Below are 20,835 nucleotides of genomic sequence, written 5' to 3' on the forward strand. Positions count from 1 at the left end.
AACATCAGAGTTGGGATCAGATGCCATAGAGGAGTAAGTATCCCCTGTCGACTGGTACCTCACACCCGCCGTGTGCCCTTTGTCATGATTGGGTAAATGGAGAAACCCGTATCACTGAATGTGTAAAAATTAATCGTGTAACAATTTGTTTGAATAACGTCAGTCAACATTCGACACAATGACAAATTGTATTTACATATAAGGTTACCAAATCGACCAAAGAATAGGTAAAATGTTGGCTTTAATCAATATTCTGAAAATCCAGTATCATCAACGTATTTGTAAGTAAACTACCTAGTTCTAAAAATTGTTAATTTGTAGACTATGCTCTTCAGAATGATATCAGCTGGGATACGTGACAAACTCAATATGCATGTGATGACTAAATAAGGGAAGTTGACGATAGAAAAGTTGAAGTCAATCGTACAATGTCATTAACCTAAAATAGGATAAATAAATGTTGCCTTTAATTTATTTGTGAAGTAGACGATAGAGAAGTCAATCGTTCAATGTCACTTACCTAAAGTAGAATAAATAAATGTTACCTTTAATTCTCTTGTTAAATTCAAATGGATTGCATTTCAAAAACTTGAAAGGCACAAAATTATAGCATCTTTCTGATGATATAATAATAATAATAAAAACTTGCACATTTCCAGCGATATACTGCCCGGAAACAAATGCGCATGCAATTTAATTAAATGATTTCATCAAATTATGTGTATTTATTTGATTACGAATACTAGTATATCATTTTATATGTAAAGCAAAGAAGTGGTGTCTACGGTTTTGGTACTTCAGCCACAGAGCAGATCCCACCGCATCCCTTAGTGTGATTACTTACAATAATGTTACAAAAGAAGTGAAGTTTCAAGTCAATATCACCAGTTCAGATTTTGAGGAATGGAAATATACAGAACAAAATATCTGGATAGAGAATGATTTCTTAGTAAGTCTGCCTAAAGAAATAATCATAAAATCAATTCCAGCATAGACCTTTAAAATTTCCTCTAAAAAAGGTTCTGCATGGAACTTTCTTTTATAGATGACAATGAATTGAAAAAAAAATTCATCAGATCTTACAGTTGAGTCTTTTCTTGAAGATATTGAGAATTAAAAATTATATGAAGCGCTTTTTATAACTTGCAAGTTATAATATCCAAAATCCGCTTTTATAGTAAACAAAAGTTAAAAAGGAAAGATAAACACAAAAAGTATTATACTAATTATGATGGCGCAGATAAACTAAATGATATATCTTAATATAATAAATGTGCTTTTCAGAATCGAACATTTTTTTCAGTTTTAACATATTTTGCCCATTTCAGCTTAGTTTTCTAGCTAGAAGAGGCAGTCGAGGGTCGATTTTTGCTATTGATGATGTGACTATGATTGAAGGTACATGTGGTAAGTTTCCGAAAAAAAATATCAAAAAGATGTTAAATGAAAGTTTTATCTGCATATGAAATAAGACAGAAAGTCTGACCTACCCTTGCTACATACTTCATGAATTTGAAAAAAAAAATGTTTTGAAGTATTAACCTTTATTTGTATATCGGTAATTTCATGAACATTTGAGCTAAAATAGAACTTAATCTGATATTTCTTAGATTCAATTTCATGAATAATGGTTTAACACATTTAGTGTAGCGGAATTTCTCATGTCTCTTCCAAGATATGTAAGAGTATCGGGACTTAATTACAACAGAAACTGATGGAATGTGAGAAAATGGATAATATGTATTTTATTTAGAACATTTATAAAACTATATTAAAGCTGAACATGATTCGTAAAAGCAATGTGTCCGCCATTTTTGTTCGGATTCTCGCTATATCTGAGGACCCCTATATAAAGGGCCTGACTTGGACACTGTTCAGTATAATCAGTCGACACCGGTTTAGACGGACGTATGCTATACAGCACTCGGTAGCGACAAATATAAATGTAATACCTCATCTAATGCAGGAAAGTAAGATACAAAAGAAAATTACAATTTTTGTTGTACAGGTCAGTGCAGTATACAAACAAACACAGATACATGTAACTACAATAAAATGTAAACAAAGGTAATGCAAGATAACCAGCACGAACACGGATCGCCATTCCACGCCGATACCCGTGACAATAAAGCAGTCAGGTGTAACGAATGCGAAGAGTATACCCTGGTGTTGATGTATCGTAGATATAATATCGAAAATGGCGTATGCCTATTTACGAGTCGTGTTCAGCTTTAATAATACGAACCATAACAGGCACCTTTGATAAAAAGGGATTAACTACCACAAATGCCACATTTCTTTTAAGGTGTCATTTTTACATGGGCGACAGGTGTGCTATTTAACTAATGTATCTTTTCATCAGTGAAATATATTTACATGTAGTCATTAACTACTAGTGCATGGTTCTTATATTATTGGTGGTTGCTTAAGAGTCTTATAGGCAGTATTTTTTAATCATTGATGTGATTTATCTTTTGAACATTAGTTATAATAAGAAAAATATTTATTTTGCAGAGAAATCAACAACAAAACTCCTACAAATGAAAGGGGGGATAAAATGCAACTTCGAAGGAGGAGTAGATATATGCTTTGATCAAGACACTACCGATGACTTTGACTGGTCCATTACAAGGGTAAGTAAACATTTTTCAAAAAAAGAGAACAAAAGTTTGGATAATAATTAGATTTGTACCTGATGTTTTGCCATACAATAGTACATTCTTCTAATACTTGAATACAATTAAATTTTCATTCTTAATATATTTTTATAACTAAGCAATATCCTTCAAGAAGTTTAATTATCGAAGAATTCTCGTGTCTTTATTTTGGCACATTGGTTTGATTATATACAACTATAGATTTTTCTTTTTTTTATTCAACAAATCAAGATGTTTTCATCATGAAATTAAACTACAGGACTGCAATACAAAATTCAAGAGATTTCTTGATCGTTTTATATTTTTTTTCCACATGACAAATGAAGGGACAAACTGTGTTAACAACTGGAGCATATCAATTCATTTGATAGGAATCGAGATGCAGTATTACATGTTTGGTATTAAGATTTCAGTAATAGTTTGCTATTTTTCAGTTTTCACATACAAACTTACATACATCTATATCGTCTGATTCACAATCCTACGAATAAACGTATTCAATATAAAATATAATATTCCTGTAGCCTTTTTTAAACTTCAAATTTACGTTGACCAACTACTTCATAGAACGCGTTTATTTCTATCCATCTCTACAAAATACATAATGTAATTTGCAGGAAGGTACAACAGCCACGGCTGGCACAGGCCCAAGCTATAATATCGAAGGAAACTACTTCAGCTATATTGAAGCCACTGGACCTAGAAGGAATGACGTAGCACGTATCATATCAAAGTTTGATTTGGAAAGTATGCTCTTTAGGATATTATAGCGCCGTTTGGAAAGAATATCAAAGCGAAACTGACAATTCGAATTAATGTCGAAACGATTGTAATCTGCTTAATTTACAACGCTTCCTATATTAATCAAAAATATTTTGTCTAATTCGTGCAATAATTCCATAAAGTTTTGTAAATCTATGTGTTTGAGATGTTGAATGAACTATGAATTATTTCGTTACTTTTGAAAATGTTGCAAAAATTGTATTTTTGTTTTATGTTTTCTAGACGTCAATATAACTCTCAGTATGTGGTATCATATGTATGGACATTCCATCAGAACACTTAAGGTTTACCTGAGAAATGAAATCCAAGATGAACGTATCATATTTACACGAACTGGAAATGAAGGGAATGCATGGATCTTCATAAACAGAACATTAACAATAGAAGGAAAGTGGCAGGTAATAAAAAGATATTAGATTTTAAGAACGTTAATTGAACTCTTCGAATTTCTTTTTATGAAGCCTTTCAAAGTAAAAAGCAAATTAAGTTTGAGTATGGAGAATTATGTGCAAAATAATGATAGAATTTATTTAGGAGATATAATTCCAGTAATTAAACAAAGATCCGCTCAGAATTTTTCAGATTGTATTTTCAAAAAGAATTTGTCACTAAAATAGTTTAACATAAGCAAAGACTTGTTAATTTCTATGAATTTTGATACTGCCAGTAAGTAAATTATACAATTCAGTTGCAACTTAAATTTAATAACGCTAACGGGAATTTAATATTTAACTTATCTTTATAGTCAACTTTTTGAAAAGTCCTTCTGAAACGAGGCAAGTTATTTTCCATATAACTGCTTAGGGATTATTTTCAAACTGAATTGTCTGCTAATTTTTCTGTTTAACTGATCAAGACGAAGGACATGGGTTTGACCGATCGACAGGGAATGCTAAAGCCTCCACGGCACTTGATCACACCTCTGTTTTCAGAGGTCCTTCTTTGCTCTGCATATATTTTGTATTGTTTAAATGTTTTTGTAAATGACTCTATCTTCACATTCAACATTTTACAAATCCTATGGTCTATACAGATACATTGTTAGCAAATAAAATCTATCGTTAAGTCTAATGTTGACTGACGTTTTACGTATGAATCGTTAAACCATTAATTTTCACACTGAATTGTGTACAGATTTTTTTCCGTTTGTTCGATCATGAAAAGGAACACACGGCGGGTTTGACCGGTCGAAGGGATGCGAACTCCTCCAAGGCACCTGATCCCAGCTCTGATATATTTAGATGTCCTTGTTTGCGCTGCTCCCAATTTATGTTGTTCCCATGGACTTTTGAGCTTGAATACTGTTCGTAATCTTCATTCATTAAAATGTTTATTAAAATTCGAACTGGCGAAGCCAAAGACATAGCAATAAATTTTGAACATCAAATATTTCACTGCAGGTTGGATATGGTAGAGTAAGTGGATGATGTAAATCTTTCACTTGTTAATCGTATGCAGAAAACATTTTTTTTTTGGCAAAATGAGTGTGTACATATACAACTGCAAGCTGAGAAACTTAATCCATGAAGCAGTAGAATTTATTCTGTTGCTTGCTATATCTGTCACATTTTTAATTGAAATTATCTGAACAAGATAAAAATCTCGCTTTTGTTAGATTTTACAAATAAGAATATTATATTCTAATTAATGTGCATTAAAGTAGATTAATAAAAAGATTAAAAAAATATGTAAATGATAACGACGATGAGAAGGATTAAGAAGTGAGAGAAATAAATGCGCAAAATTACATGGATATTATAAAGATAAGCAAAGAGAGTAAATCTGAAATGCTTTAAAGTTAAAACTCTTCTTCAGATTGGATATATTGATTCTTGAAGAATCTGGAAGAGTCGAGTCTGCAAATTAAAATACAGGTTGTTTGTTTGGAATGTTATGTCTGTTCATGTTAGTATGTTTGAGGAGAAAGTATGAAATAATTGTTTAAAAACGTTCTTGAGTTTTTTAAACAATACAATCCATGGTCTACTATTATCCTTAAGATGCATTTTAAATAATTTTTATTCTTCTTGGTTATGATCTCCGGGGCAAAAGAGTAGTAGATGAATGAAATATGATAATAACGAACAGATTCAATCTCGATAATATTCGACTTCTTATAACAGAATTAAGTAATCTTAAATACACTGGCAGACAACTACTATCCTTTCAGGACAACACGATTTACGCTGTTATTATCAGAATCCAAGCGACCTTCTCAAGTATCTGATGCTTTCATACTTTAAGATTTGATCAAGTTTTTGAGGTTTTAAACATTATGAATAACAATTCCCTAGTACATGATACTAATTTCTACTTTTATGTTAAAGAAATCAATGTATATTTGTAAAAATGATTTTTTTTCTTCTCTTTTGCATTAGCTTTGCATCGAAGCAAATGTACCAACTAGTAATGTAGCAGATATTGCTATAGATGACATAAGAATAAGAATTAACCAAAACGGTACGTCATGGCAATAACACTACAAACATAATATATAAAACGATTTTATAGTCTTTACAATCTTCCAAAAATATGTATTTTTTTAATCGATTAAAAATAAACTTTGAAAATAATATGAAAAATATGTACTACGTACGTATTCTAAAATTAGATATTTTTTATTTTATGTTTTATTTTCATTGTATAAATCCAATAACTTTGCGTTTTTCATTAGATTTCAATAATACATGGATGAATTTTAATGAAAGATGCCTCAGGAATCTAGGATCTTACTCCCGAAGCAGGGTTTTGACGAGCACATCCTGCCTATCTGACGATCATGAGAGATGGACTGGTATTATTAGGCCACAGAGACGTGGTTCAGCTAAAATTGGTACATTATAATATGAAATACCCAATGCTGTGCACATGATTTTATATTTTACCAATTACCTAAATAAAATAATTACATGTACATGAATAAAGTCTTCATTTTTCCATTCTAAAAAAGATAAAATTAAAATAGATTAATTTTGATGAAAAAGATTTCTTCATGCATCGCCGATTAACTCATGTCAGTTTACTAGTATTTGAAACCGTGAAACTTCTTTTTCACAATTAGGAAAAAATAAACATTGAAAATCTCAGGTATATATGATTCTCTTAAATAAAGTACAATAAAAATGTTAATTTTTCAGCCTTGAAGAGAAATCCTAATGCTGTGATGATTTTAAGATACAAATATGGCATGCATTCATATGTCTGGGAAACTTTCAACAAAAATACAACTAAGGCATTTGTTTGTGAAAAACGTGAGTACGTAATAAATCCTTCATATTTTAAAAATTAAAAAGAGTTTGGCTTTTCTTTAACTTTCATAAACGATTCAGGTTGGCTAGTCAAGATGTATTGAATCGTTCGGTTTTTCTTAATTTCTACATCTTTTTTACTTTGACTTTAAATCAATACTTATTATAATTTTATTTTATAATTATAGATACAGATATTTATACATCTAGTTTTTTTTAAAAACTTTTATTTAATTATGCCTAATCAAATATTTCAAATAAAATAGGTCGAAATTTATCAGAGCAGTGTGAGAAGTGCCTTGTATACTCAGAAGTTAGTAACGTTATTACTGATGTCAGAAGTAAAGAAAACGCCCTTGCTTATGGTGAGTTCCATTTCATATAATTATATTTCCACATATAAATTAATTATCTTGAACAATTGATGCTAACTTTAATATATATATATATATATATATATATATATATATATATATATATATATATATATATATATATATATAAGTAATAAATCTATCTAATGTTATTTAGAAGTTGGAGTAATTTTTCAATTTTTTCATTTCATGGTTCTAGATCTCCGCTGATTATTTACATAGATTATTTTCACGGCATATCATGTAATGCATATTCAAAGAATGTAAATATTTATAAGATCTGCGAAATAATTACGAAATATATTGAATAGAATTGTTAGGTTTTAATCAAAGTTCATGATCGAAATGAAATTAATATTTACTTTACCACAAGAGCCACCAGCCATGAAGACCTGAATTTTATATTCTTGTAGACATGCTTACCCTCACTCTGGTCGCCGTTATTTCGTTTGTCTTCGTTGTGTTGATTTGCATATTGGTCATCTTTATGTTATATAAACGGTATGTTTTCTCTTTATATTTGTGCAAAATTTTAATTTTACAGCCATATATATTTATTTTTGCAATAAAATTATTATCATTCGTTGAACAAGTAAGTACTGGTTATTTTTTTTCCTATTAACGTGAACCTTGCTTATTTAAGAAACAAAAAAGAATATCATAATTTTCAATTTGTTAAGCACGGCTCATTATAATAGAAACTCCTTGACTGAACTTTATTTGGTGCATGTAACTTGTATTTTGGTGCACAATGCCTTAGAAGTGAATGATCAGATTTTTTTCCCTAAAGTACGTACGTCATCGCAGAATGTTTGGTGAAATTTGAAAATCTTATCAAAACAACCGTCTGATTTATAAAAAAAATATATTATTCAATTGCATGTATGCAAACATAACTGTATGAGCTGTGATCCATATTCAATAAATCATCCTTTAAAATGTTCTACAACAAGTGAAAGTTTAGAACATGAATGCTGTTTGATGCAACTTTTCAAATGCAATATTTTTTTTAATCTATAACCTCCATAAATCCATGTTTTTGTTTGTTTGTTTAACGTCCCTTTCGAGAATTTTCACTCGTATGGAGACGTTACCACTTGCCGGCGGAAGGCTGCAAATTTAGACCTGTACTCGGCACTTACGACTTTTGAACAGTGAGGGATCTTTTATCATGCCATCACCTACTGCGGTAGGAGACCTCGGTTTATACGATCTAATCCGAAGGACCAGTCTCCACGTCCCGCAGTGGGATTCGAACCCGCGACGTAAGGATCAACTCCTTACTGCACGACTCTAGAGCAAACTCTCTAACCCCTATGCCAAGCGGGCGACTAAATCCATGTGCAAATAAGTCTTTAACTTTTTTTTTTAGCTCACCTGAGCCGAAGGCTCAAGTGAGCTTTCCAGATCACATTTTGTCCGGCATCCGTCTCTCTGTCTGAACGTTTTCACATTTCCGACGTCTTCTCAAGAACAATTTAGGCCAACTTCAACCAACCTTGCCATAAAATATCCTTGGTTTAAGTTGATTCAAATGAAGGGCCATATTTTCTTCCAAGGGAAAATACTTACGAATAATTGGAAAAAATAATGTCATCTTATAAAAATCTTCTCAGGAATCATTAGGCTAGAAAATATGAAGCTTAAGTGGAAGTATTCTCAAATAGGATAGATTCAAGTTTGTTCAAATTATGACCCCGAGGGTATGGTGGGGCCACAATGAGCGATCAAATTTGTAAAGTTTTACATAGGAAAACATAGGGAAATTCTTTTAAAATCTTCTTCTCAAAAACAGTAAAGCCATGATTAGTCATATTTATACGGAATCATCCTCGGGTAGTGTAGATTCAATTTTTTTCAAAATATGACCCCCGGGGGTAGTTTGGGGCTCCAGTGGGCGATCAAAGTTTAACATTGGAGTAACTGGTAAAAATATATATAAAAATCTTCTTCTCAAGAACACCAAAGCAATGATTGGTCATATTTATACGAAAGCATCCTCAGGTATTGTAGAATCAAGTTTGTTCAAATCATGGCCCCCCGGGGGTAGGGTGGGGACCCAATGGGTGATCAAAGTTCTACATAGAAATATATTGGAAAAGTCTTTAATTATCTTTTCAAGACCATAAAAACCATGATTGTTTATATTTATATGAAAGCATCCTTAGGTAGTGTAGAATCAAGTTTGTTCAAATCATGACCTCCTGGGGTAGGGTGGTGTCACAATGGGCGATTGATATTTGTCAAAGGAATACATAGGAAAAATCATTAAATATCTTATTTTCAAGAACACCAAAGCCATGAGTCGTCCGCGTGGCGCAGTGGTTAGAACGTTCGCTCTAGAGTCGCGGATTAAGGAGTTGATCCTTACGTCGCGGGTTCGAATCCCACTGTGGGACGTGGAGACCGGTCCTTCGGATGAGACCGTATAAACCGCAGTAGATGCTGGCATGAAAAAGATCCCTCACTGCTCAATGGTCGTAAGTGCCGAGTATAGGACAAATTTTGCAGCTCTCCACCGGCAGGTGGTGGTGTCTCCATATGAGTGAAAAATTCTCGAGAGGGACGTTAAACAACATACAAACAAAAAGCAAAGCCATGATTGGTTATATTTACATGGAGGCATCCTCAGGTAGTGTAGAATCAAGTTTGTTCAAATCATGACCCCCAGGATATGTCAATAAAAATTTTCTTCCCAAGAACAGCAAAGCCATGATTGGTCGTATTAATTCAGAGCATCCTCAGGTGGTGTAGATAAAAGTGTGTCTAAATCATGGCCCCCAGGGGTAGGGCAAGGTCTCAAAAGAAGATCAATCATATAGGAGAAAATCATAAAAAAATCTATTAAAGTCATGATTAGTCAAAGAAATATGGAAGCATCCTCATGTAGTGCAGATTCAATTTTATTCAAGTCATGCCCCCTCCCTTCTCCCGGGACAATTTTTTAATTAAATCTTTTCAATACCGAACTGATTTCTGCTTTTTCGCTCAGATGAGCCATGTTGTCCATGGGCCTGTTGTTTTTCATTACTGCAATACATATTTTTTTTTTTTATTTTTATAGGAAATTAGCAATGAAAGCACAATATGAACAACAGCAAAATTCTTCAATGAAAGAACAAGTGAATATAATGTACATGAAATCAGACGATATTCTTATGATACAAAACAAAACTTCAAGGTACATCAATTCCAAAAATCAAATCACTCAACAACTCACGAACGAAAGCGATATTTTAGGAGGACTGGGCTTAAACGAAATATATGTTAACCAGGAACATGTAATGTTTGGTCCACAACCACAGTCAACTACCAATATAATTGATAAAATTGAAATATCGGAAGATGTCTATGACCATCTCCACGAGGAAAACAATATTGTAACGTCAGTTCAAGAAGACACGTACAGCCACATGACTGACAATCAATATGGTACTCATCAAATTCTGTGTGATGATACGTATGACCATACAGGGGGAACTGAGGGTGAATACGGAGCAGCTAAGATTAATCAGGATATAAACAATACGTATGATCGTGCAGGATTCAATGTTACAGATGACGTTTACAGTTTTCCAAATAAATGCACATGTCATATTGAAACAGTGTATAATACTGCAGCAAAAACGACACATGGTACCGACTGAGTATTCAAGAACTAACTTCTAAATGTGTGCTTGTTTTAAGAGCAAACAGTCATTTGAACTAAGCCTATGATTAGCGAGAATGTTTGATATAAAAATACAACTGCATTAAAACCTTTCATCTTCCGTCTGCTTTTCATTTTATGGAGGAATGCCACACCAAAATTTTATTCCATAGATCTCCAAGACATCCCTGTTGAGTTTTGGTTTCAACATTGAAAGGCCGATATTAGCTCTGAATTATTTTATAAGATTTTTTTTTTCTAATAAAATATGTAAAGAAAAGCCAGATAGAACATTTTAATTTTTTTTTACTGAAAAATTATTTATGAAACCAAAACATTATTTTTTAATATTTTCAAAACCTGGATTTTATATATATATATATATATATATATATATATATATATATATATATATATATATATATATATATATATATATATATATATATAAAGCACTAAAAACCAACAACACTGTATATCCTAAGTGTCGGATCTACTAAGTAGATACAAGGTCACGGATGGAAATTTATATAAAGCACTAAAAATGACCAACGACACGAACAATAATAATTGTCAAATTTTCGGGACAACCTGTCCCTTCCTCAGGACAAAGAAAAAAGTTAAGAAGTCATAAAAACAAAGGAAATAGAGAAGCAAAAACAACTAGCACTACTACTAAACTACCAAACACTAAATATTTACAATGTTACATGTTTAATTTGGAGTTTATAAACAGTTGTGAACAAAGAAATCCGGAGCGCTATGAATTGCGTCCGGTCTATCGGGTGTAGTCTGGTGAAGTGTGATTTACATAATTGAACGAATTAATTATCACTAATTAATTACGGCCAACAGTAAATCGTACATTGTCTTATTCTCTCAAAATAGCGTAACTCTACATGATAAAAAGAAATTAAAGAAAGATAATAGATATATATATATATATATATATATATATATATATATATATATATATATATATATATATATATATATATATATATATATATATATATAAACAAATCACAGCTACAAATGATATGTTAGACAATCATATACGAGGGGTGATCAAAAAGTTCGCGAACTATCTCTATATTTTCAAAACCACATTTCAGATCAGAATGAAATTTGGTACGCATATAGTCATACATGTGTTCTATATATAGCAGTTTTATGTAATGTTTTGATTCATGTTTGTGACGTCACAATGTGAAAATGACGTCATTAGGTAGATTACTAGTGACAAAAGATGATTGACTCAGTCGTATTCGAGCAACGAACTGCTGTAAAGTTTAATGTGTATCTTGGAAATTCCTTTGCAATAGCATATATAACTTTGTACAAAGTTTATGAAGACAAAAGACTTGCCAGGAGTTTAATCATTAATTGGATTGATTGTTTTAGTGAAAGAAGGGAGATGGTTAAAAAATGATGTTTGTTCTCTTGCCCAGTGAAAGCAAGCTGGGAAAGAGATGTGTCCACAGTTGAGCAATTTGATATGAAAGACCGCCAAGTTACAGTTAGAAAAATAGTTGAATATCTTAACAATAATACAGTTATTAAATCCCTAAAATATCGTTTACTTTAGAATTTAATCATATCAGATATGATAAAAAGAAGGCGCCATGCCTTATATCCACATTGGATAAACGAAGCTCCCAAGACGGAAAACTCGGGTTGCGATGGTCACCATGCTCATTCCGGGAAAGGATATCCTTATCCGACCATCCTATTGCCGAGATTTGGCCATTTTTGACAAGTTGACTGTTCTTGTTATAAAAAATAACTTGTATGGTAAGAAATATAAGACTCGAAAAAATCTTTTACATCCTGTGAACGGAACGCTTCGGAGCATGTCACGTGACCACCTGTATCACGTGATTTGCGCATGGACAGAACTGTGGCAGATGTGCATTTAAATCGGAGAGGACTACTTTAAAAAATAATGAACACTAAAACCTAATTTCATTTCTTTTATGGAAGTTATTCAATTAGTTCGCGAACTTTTTGATCACCCCTCGTATTAAAAAGAAATTGAAATGAAATTGAAATATTATTGACTAATATGTTCTCCCTAGTTGTGACTAGTTTTATGAAGATTTTATCCATAGGTTATAGAAATATTCACAAATGTGTTTTATTTTCATAAATAATTTTTTATTTAAAACATTAAAATGTCTATCTAGCCTCTCTTTACATATTCTATTAGACATTCATATTATGCATTTATTAACAGCAAATTTTAAACCATAATGCATCTTATTTGCAAATAAAATATTTTTTTCATTTTCTCTGGAAAAAATGAAAAAAAAAATGCAAAAAATAAAAAAAAAAAATAAAAAAACGTATAAAATAATTAACGACGACGGACCTAATTCATTTCAGCAATAGATTTTTTATTCAAATTTTAATATGAGGTAAAGTGACTTTTGGTGAGTTAAATTCGATAAAAAAAAATCATATGGTCATCGATGTAGATTTTTAATGGGGAGCGTTTCAAAAGTTGGCAATGGAAATCGATAATTACTGTAGGAAGTAATGGGAAATTGCCAGTGTAGAGTATGATTGATTATTGAAAAAAAACATCTGCAATAGAATTTTTATTCATATTAAAAGACAATACTAACAAGACAATTTACCAGCAAATTATGCCAAAAAATAAATGGGTCATCGGCTTAGATTTTTCAGGGGGGCATGTCAAACTCAGGTGTAGGGCACATTTTAGGGGAAAATTTCAATGAAAATACATTGGCCAAATAAATCATTTATTTATAAAATCAACAAATGAATATAAATCGAAATATTTACAATATTTTTGAATTGAGAAGAAACGTTTAAATATCTTTAAAACAATTAAAAATGTAATTTTTTATCTTTTGCAATATATAATTAATTCAATTTGATTCAAGGCATATGCGCAGTTTCCTGCGCAGTGGTGTGAAATTTCGAATTAGGTCCGTCGTCCTTAAGAGATAATATCGGCCTATCAATGCTGAAACCATAGTTTAAAAGGGATGTCTTAAAGATCTTTTAAATAAAATTCTTGTGTGGCATTTTTTGCAAAGACGTCTCTTTTGTCACCACGAGTATTTCATCTTATTTATACTTCATATATCATACTTCAGAAATAATGTCATCATAGCTTACCTGCCGTTTGTGCATCATATGTATGTCTGTTGTGTGTTTTCTGTAGGTTTTTCATACTCTCATAATATTTTCTTAACTACATGGCTAAATCATCCAAATTTGATGTGATATATTCTAGAATTAAGGGAATATTTTTGTACGTATATGAGCGTCGAGGTTTGGGTTCAGTAAATAACAAATAAAAATAGAGTGATTCATACAAATTTCTCACGAACTTTTGGGGAAAAGCTTTTTAAAAAACTTTTTAAAATGTTATATTAATCTATTGTATGAACTCTGAACTCTTATATGATATCTGATAAAATGTAAGTCGAAATAAATGATCTGCGCCTGAGTGAATGTGTCCATCTGATACCTGAGATGTACGAGTATATTTACTACCGCTGTAGTGAAAAGTCGTCAATAGCAAGCGGTGGCTTCTTACGTCACAGTAATAGAATGATGTACTTTTATTAGACAAGTATTAGCATATTTGAAAAGTTCAGTAAAATATTGCTAATTTAGATTGTCTTGAAGAATTAATGGTTTAATACTTTATCTATTTTAATTTAAATTTTACTGTGTTCTCAATTAGAGAAGTTTGTTTTAGCAATTTACTTTTTCTGTATTTTTTTAATAAGCAAAGGTGAAAATAAAATGTATTGTTTTAATTTGGTAATCTATTTAATATGATAATTATTATAAATAATTTCCTTGTTCAAAACTTCTCATTCTGATTTATACAAAGTTGAAAAAAATTGAACGTTATAAAATGTTACTATAGCAACGGTCTCCACTCATCTAGTTTCTAATGACTGCCCTACTACTATTCATCGTGAAAAGTAGATATCTCTTTAAAGGTACATGTAATTCCAATTTTGTGTGATATCAGGTCTTTCCAAAAGCTTTCATTATTAATTCAACCATGTGTTCAATAGAAATATATCTTTTGGAAGATTAAAAAAATATTTAAAATATTGTGGAATAAAATAATTATGAAAATAATATGCACTATAATTAAGCATTAATTTTATTTATTCTTAAAAATATGCAGAGGGCAATAACTCTTATCCATATACCTTCATTAATTTTATTATATTTGTATTGTGAATTAGTTTCCTTGATATCCACAACTCACACATACTCATGAAATTACTATTATTTGGAAGTTTGCTTATTTTAAATTATGTCGTTTGAACCAGTTTTTAAGTGATGATTTTGAAAGTGCTTTTTAGCAACAACAACAATAACAAAAAAACAAAAACAAAACAAGAGAGAGAGAGAGAGAGAGAGAGAGAGAGAGAGAGAGAGAGAGAGAGAGTTTTTATACTAACGAAAACGTGAATATCTTTGTCTGGCATCTTCAAAAATTTCGCGGCCTACACAATTTCTGTGATTATTTATTATATTAGACTGTACCAGGTGCTTTTATAGTTGATGCAGTTTTTAAACTTTGAACCCATGAAAGTGTGAATATGGAGTCACCTTAAGACAAATAAAGTCATCTAAATTTCAGATATCTTTGACATTTATGAAGTATATCTCATTGTCTTTAACATATATTTATATCAAAAAGAGATATCTCTATATGTTAGAGATATATTTCTCTGAATTATTATATAAAAGAAATCTAATAATTTGCCAATAGAGACACATGTATGTGTATATTTTTCCAAAATAGAGATATTTTTAGTAAAAAGAGAAATTTCTGAAATATTGGAATAAACAAATTTTTTTTCACATCTTTGTAAAGTGCTAGCTAGTATTATTCAAACATTGTAACTAGGCTATTTTGATCAAACAGACAATAATCTGACTTGATCATTATTGAAAAATGGAACCAGTAGTTTTAGTGCTCATAGAATCCTGCAACAAGAAGTTTGAATGCTAACGTACACTAAATAGCATAGTTCTAAATAAAATACAGCTGAACTATGTTATCTCAAACTCCGATATCTCAAATACCAGGGGTATGCTCAACCACTTTTACTTTATGTTCTAAACTTCGTTATCTCGAATCCTCGAGTATCTCGAAGTTTGATATCAGTCTCGTCGAGTTCGAGACAACGAGGTTTGACTGTAAATTTAATATTACTTTGCAACTGAATACTCAAGCGTGGATAAAAGTGATAGAGTTTTAAAAAAGGAATGCAAAGTGAATTTTAATTATTAATTTCTACATTTATCTCTTACTTTGAGAACTTTTAATTAAATACATTATTTTTGTCAATTTAATTACTATGATTTGCAGAGGTGTAACACTTGTCACAATAATCAGGAACATTAACACAGTTTGGCCACTGTTAAAACTGTTTCTAGAAACACAAATGTGCCTTCAGTGAAACCTTAAATTACATTTTATATTACATGATTCTGTTATATTTTCAGTTAGTTTAGGCTTCCTGAATATGACAATTTATCTTCTTTAGCAAAATATCTAAACAGGATCCGGACAAAAAGTATTGCGCGATAACGGAAGTTAATTCTTAAAACTCAACAACGTATCTTCATACCATTCCCTTGATGAACTTTAAAACGAAACTTCCTTCCGTGCCTGTCGAAGTGGAGAAATAGGAGATGCAACTATACTTTGCGCACGACCCTTAGTATCAAATTTATTTTTAAATCATGTGCTCTCACCTAATGGAGAGGAAGAAACTGGACATTTTAACAGGAAAAGGTTCATAAAAGGAAAAAAAAATGTAGCATAATCGACGTCTTGGAAGGATGTGTATCACTTAAATTCTCAATCTATGGTTGTCATGAGAAGATTCATTCATGTTAACCTTAAAGTCTCAGGACTTTGCGTTTCAACTTTGAGATATATTCGGCAAAACATGTATTGTACGCTGGTAACAATCTTCCTTTTTGAAGCAAGCATAAGGTCTGCTGGTAAGTTATTTAATTTAATTGAATTTCGTGTAAATATGAGGATGAACAAGATTAAGTCAATATTAAAGTTAAACATATGTTTCCTTTGGCATTTATAAAATATAAAATCCCTTGGAGGGAGCAAAATCAAATATTATAATTACAGGTTTGAACAAATGAAACGAGAAAAGGCTTCTTCGTGCTTGATAAGCAAAAGAGCCAGACACATGAAAATTTTACCTGAGTCAATCAGTGAAACAATTTTTAACAGAGCAATGGAATATAAATTTTCGTATATATATTCTTTGTGCTTTCTATATTAATATTTCTTCACTTAGGGCAGTTATGTTAGTTTAAGAGTTGTTGTAAAATGTGCTTTATAAATAAAGATTAATTTCATTACAACGTGTGTTGGTAACGATCCTCTAATAAAACTAATGTCCAAATAACTGTATTTCACTTCCATTCTCAATGACCGTGTAGTGTAGGAAAGCGCCGCGAGAATTCCATCGGCATCGAAAGCAAGTTTTTTTGACTTGCCTAGATAGCCGAGCGGTCTAGCGCGCTGTTCCTGTACTGCTAGGAGACAGATTCCGTAGGTCGAGAGTTCAACCCCGGGCTGGGGCGGAAGTGGGTATCCTTGTAAAAAGTGAATTTCTTTGTGCTTTATATATATATATATATATATATATATATATATATATATATCAATTTGATTTCAAGTACTTGTATTTATTACATTCTAAATAATTAACATGTCTCTTTATTATTCATAGGAAGATCAAATTGTTCAACTGCCAATAAGATAAATCATGTACAATATGCACTTTTGTATGACAATTGATGTCACAAAGCAATTCCTTTTTTAGGCAATTTCCTCCCTCCCCAAAACTAAAACTTAATTTCATTTAAAGATTATTTGGATCTAGTACCTTAAATTATGACAACAATTAAATACATTGACAAACTTGTAAAAAAGGTTGGACAATATGTACATTTTGCTCTGTTAAAAGTAGAATGCCTGTCTTCTATAATTCCTCTTCCTTTAGGTGCAATGGATTGCTATGGTCAGCTCAAGCTAGATCAGCTCAATTAATGTTTCATAAACATAAACACAGTCAGAAGAAAGAGAATGCTTTTCAAAACAATACATTGTTTTAATTGTTACATAACCTAAGAAGCATTGTGTGTTTTGAGGACACTGTATTCAAAAGGATGAAATTATCAGTTTACAGTATACATTAATTAGTGTACCTCATACCGGAATTATTTTCAAATAGAAATTAAAAAAAACACTCCTTGAAATATTCTTTGAAATTAAATTTTATCTGTAATAAGTGTGAAAATTTAAATGTGTGGTAATTGTACTTTCAACAGAATAAAAAGTTTATTTATATAGATACAGAGAGTTTATTTAAATAGGTTAACTTTTTTTCATTCATTTCTATCATTTATAAAAAAAATATTCAAGCAATACTTTCTTTGTCCATTTTTATTTTTTTTTTTAAAGTTATATACAAAATAATGCTTTGTAATGCTATGTAATGCCAGCATTACTCTGGATTTGGGGAAAGTAATGCATTACATTACCATTACATGTAATGCACATTTCTTGGTATTACACACTACTAGCATTACTTCGAGTTCAAGTAATGCATTGCAATGCATTACCATTACAATTAGCATTACCCCAAGCCTGTTTATATATATCTAATCTATCTATCTATCTATCTATCTATCTATCTATCTATCTATCTATCTATCTATCTATCTATCTATCTATCTATCTATCTTCATTTTCTGAGACTTGATAGGGACATAAGAAGACTAATGAGTCTTCGTATTGTCATTCAGAAATTTAAACAAAGTTAAAGTCAAGGGTGGGGGGGGGGGAGTTATTTACTGGTCATTTTTTTTTATAGAATGAAGTCGGAGACCATTCTTTGTTTTCTTTCACATAGTAATTGTTAATGTCTTTGAAACATTTTTATGAAACAATAAATACACAGTTCTATATTTTGATAATATGTAAAATTTTCTTTTTTTCTAAATTAGAAAAAAATATAATCATTACATGAAAATAACGATATTTGCTTTTGTTGTAATGAAAATAAAACGATGATGATAAGTTAAAGTTCCTTCATGAGAAAACTTACTGTGACTTTTGCAGGGGAAATAAAATCTACTATGTATACCTTTACAAGGGTAACAAGTTTTGCATAGGTTAAAATCTATTGGCCTTGCTTCTTGCCTGCAATCTTTTTTTCTAAATAAAAATTTGAAATAAAATTAATACAGATAATATACAAAAATGAAAAAAAAAATCTAAAAGCTGGTGTAAATTAAATATTTCCTAAGTAATAAAATGTTTTAGCAAGGCAAGCATTAAAATTTGTATACTACTGTAGTAACTGCATTATGCTTTTGGCCATGTGTTAATTATCACAAAGATATATCACAAGCTTTTAGTACAAAACAAGATATATCACAATTAAGCTTTTAGTACAAAACAAGATATTTTTCATACTTCAATTCAGAAACGTATCTGATATGTTCTTCAATTCTAATAGAATACCTTTTGGTCTGATCCCCTATCATGTTATGTATATATATTTCTTATTTTCGTCATTTTTAATAAATGACATATTTCATCTCGACATTGGTGTTGATTTCATTGTTCATTACTTAGCAAAAACAGAGCTGCGGTGAGATTGTGCAGCATGAGGAAACATAAAATAGATTCAGTAAATAATAGAAACCACTAGGTCTAAACGTAAAAATGTGTTAAGTGAAGTGATATTAAAGTATAACTTTATGTATGTATTATGTATTCTTCAAACGATATATTTCAAAATAGTGACCTAAATAAGGTTTTGAAGTTTCAGGAAAGGAATACGTATATGTTGCAAAGAATATGAGCTTGACTGAAGCGAGAAACTTCTGTGAGGAAGAGTTTGGAGCACATTTGTCTACTTTAGATCAAACAAATCTTAGATCCTTTCTGCAATCATGTTTAAGTGATGATTTTCAAGATTTGTGGACGAATACGTTTATTTCTTCTACGCCATATTTGACAATTGTTGGTATGAAATTTGTTTATTATTCAAAGCGGAATATATATGTTTAAGTTAAATAATGAGGATTATTAGTTCCTACTTCCCTAGTTTACATTTAGACAGTTGTATTTTCCTATACAAATCAGAAGGTCTTAGTTCAGGTTGAAGCATAAGCAATTAGCATGTAATACTGAGTCTTTGATATAACACCACATTAAGAAAAGTATGCTTGCCTGGTGCTGTGTAGTTATGTGAAGTGATATTTCAAAAGACACAAATGATACAGGGATATGATACATCATGTTTGCTACTTTTCTACTCGATAATTTTTAACCAGAGAGTTCCAATTTTTACAAAGTAAGACTTTTTTCTTTCTTAGAGCAAATGAATACAGTAAGATTAATAGTATCATATTGTAAATTCCGATATTACTAGGAAAATGCAAAATTTACAACATGATAACTTTGAAACGAATTAAGATTGAATCAGTAAAAATCTTTGATAGACTCAAGTGCATTCTACATTACCTTTAGGACATTGAAAGAGCCAGAAAACAATATAACAAAGATGACTTTTTAAAAAAAATTATATTCTTCAAAAATATATCTATCATCATAACTAGGTTTTTAACTGCCCTTCAGAACTTTGCTCTATTTTTAGGATGCTTTGACATACCAGACAACATGGATTTTCTAAGTTTAAGCAGGCCTTCGGTATACGAGTGCCAATCTCTCTGCAGTAATTATTCTAGATTTGCAATAAAGGTAAGCTTAAGGAAAACATGCTTGCATACAGGTTAAAAAAACCCAATCAAAATAAATCACTACGTATTGCAAGAAACATATATTTCTGAGATAGATTCTTCTTCCTAATGAAATCAATAGATAAAATTTTAAGATTATAAGATGATAGTTTTTAAGCCTCATTTCTAATTCTGAAGATGAACAAATGCCTGTGCATAGAAGGAAGTGAAATATTTGGCGAACAGAAAAGTGCAAGTTTATGTAATCTATCCTGTGACGAAGAAACATTTTGTGGAGGCTTTGATAACTTGAATATATACAATGTCGG

General features: G+C 30.9%; 1 protein-coding gene across 1 annotated transcript in view; it reads left to right on the plus strand.

The window, feature by feature from the left end:
- LOC133196138 (uncharacterized) overlaps positions 1-20,835 on the plus strand; it is a 42,807-nt gene that overhangs the window by 5,621 nt on the left and 16,351 nt on the right. Inside the window, exons 8-18 of the mRNA XM_061332074.1 lie at positions 768-949; positions 1,329-1,407; positions 2,515-2,633; positions 3,275-3,404; positions 3,663-3,838; positions 5,819-5,900; positions 6,578-6,695; positions 10,127-10,698; positions 19,588-19,791; positions 20,425-20,528; positions 20,705-20,834. Coding sequence (XP_061188058.1) covers positions 768-949; positions 1,329-1,407; positions 2,515-2,633; positions 3,275-3,404; positions 3,663-3,838; positions 5,819-5,900; positions 6,578-6,695; positions 10,127-10,698; positions 19,588-19,791; positions 20,425-20,528; positions 20,705-20,834 — 1,896 coding nt within the window. The remainder of the gene's footprint in view (positions 1-767; positions 950-1,328; positions 1,408-2,514; positions 2,634-3,274; positions 3,405-3,662; positions 3,839-5,818; positions 5,901-6,577; positions 6,696-10,126; positions 10,699-19,587; positions 19,792-20,424; positions 20,529-20,704; position 20,835) is intronic.

The sequence above is a fragment of the Saccostrea echinata genome, unplaced genomic scaffold (assembly GCF_033153115.1).
Source record: "Saccostrea echinata isolate AGI-Se365-2 ecotype Australia unplaced genomic scaffold, CSIRO_AGI_Sech_v1 ptg000001l, whole genome shotgun sequence".
NCBI classification, from domain to species: Eukaryota; Metazoa; Mollusca; class Bivalvia; order Ostreida; family Ostreidae; genus Saccostrea; species Saccostrea echinata.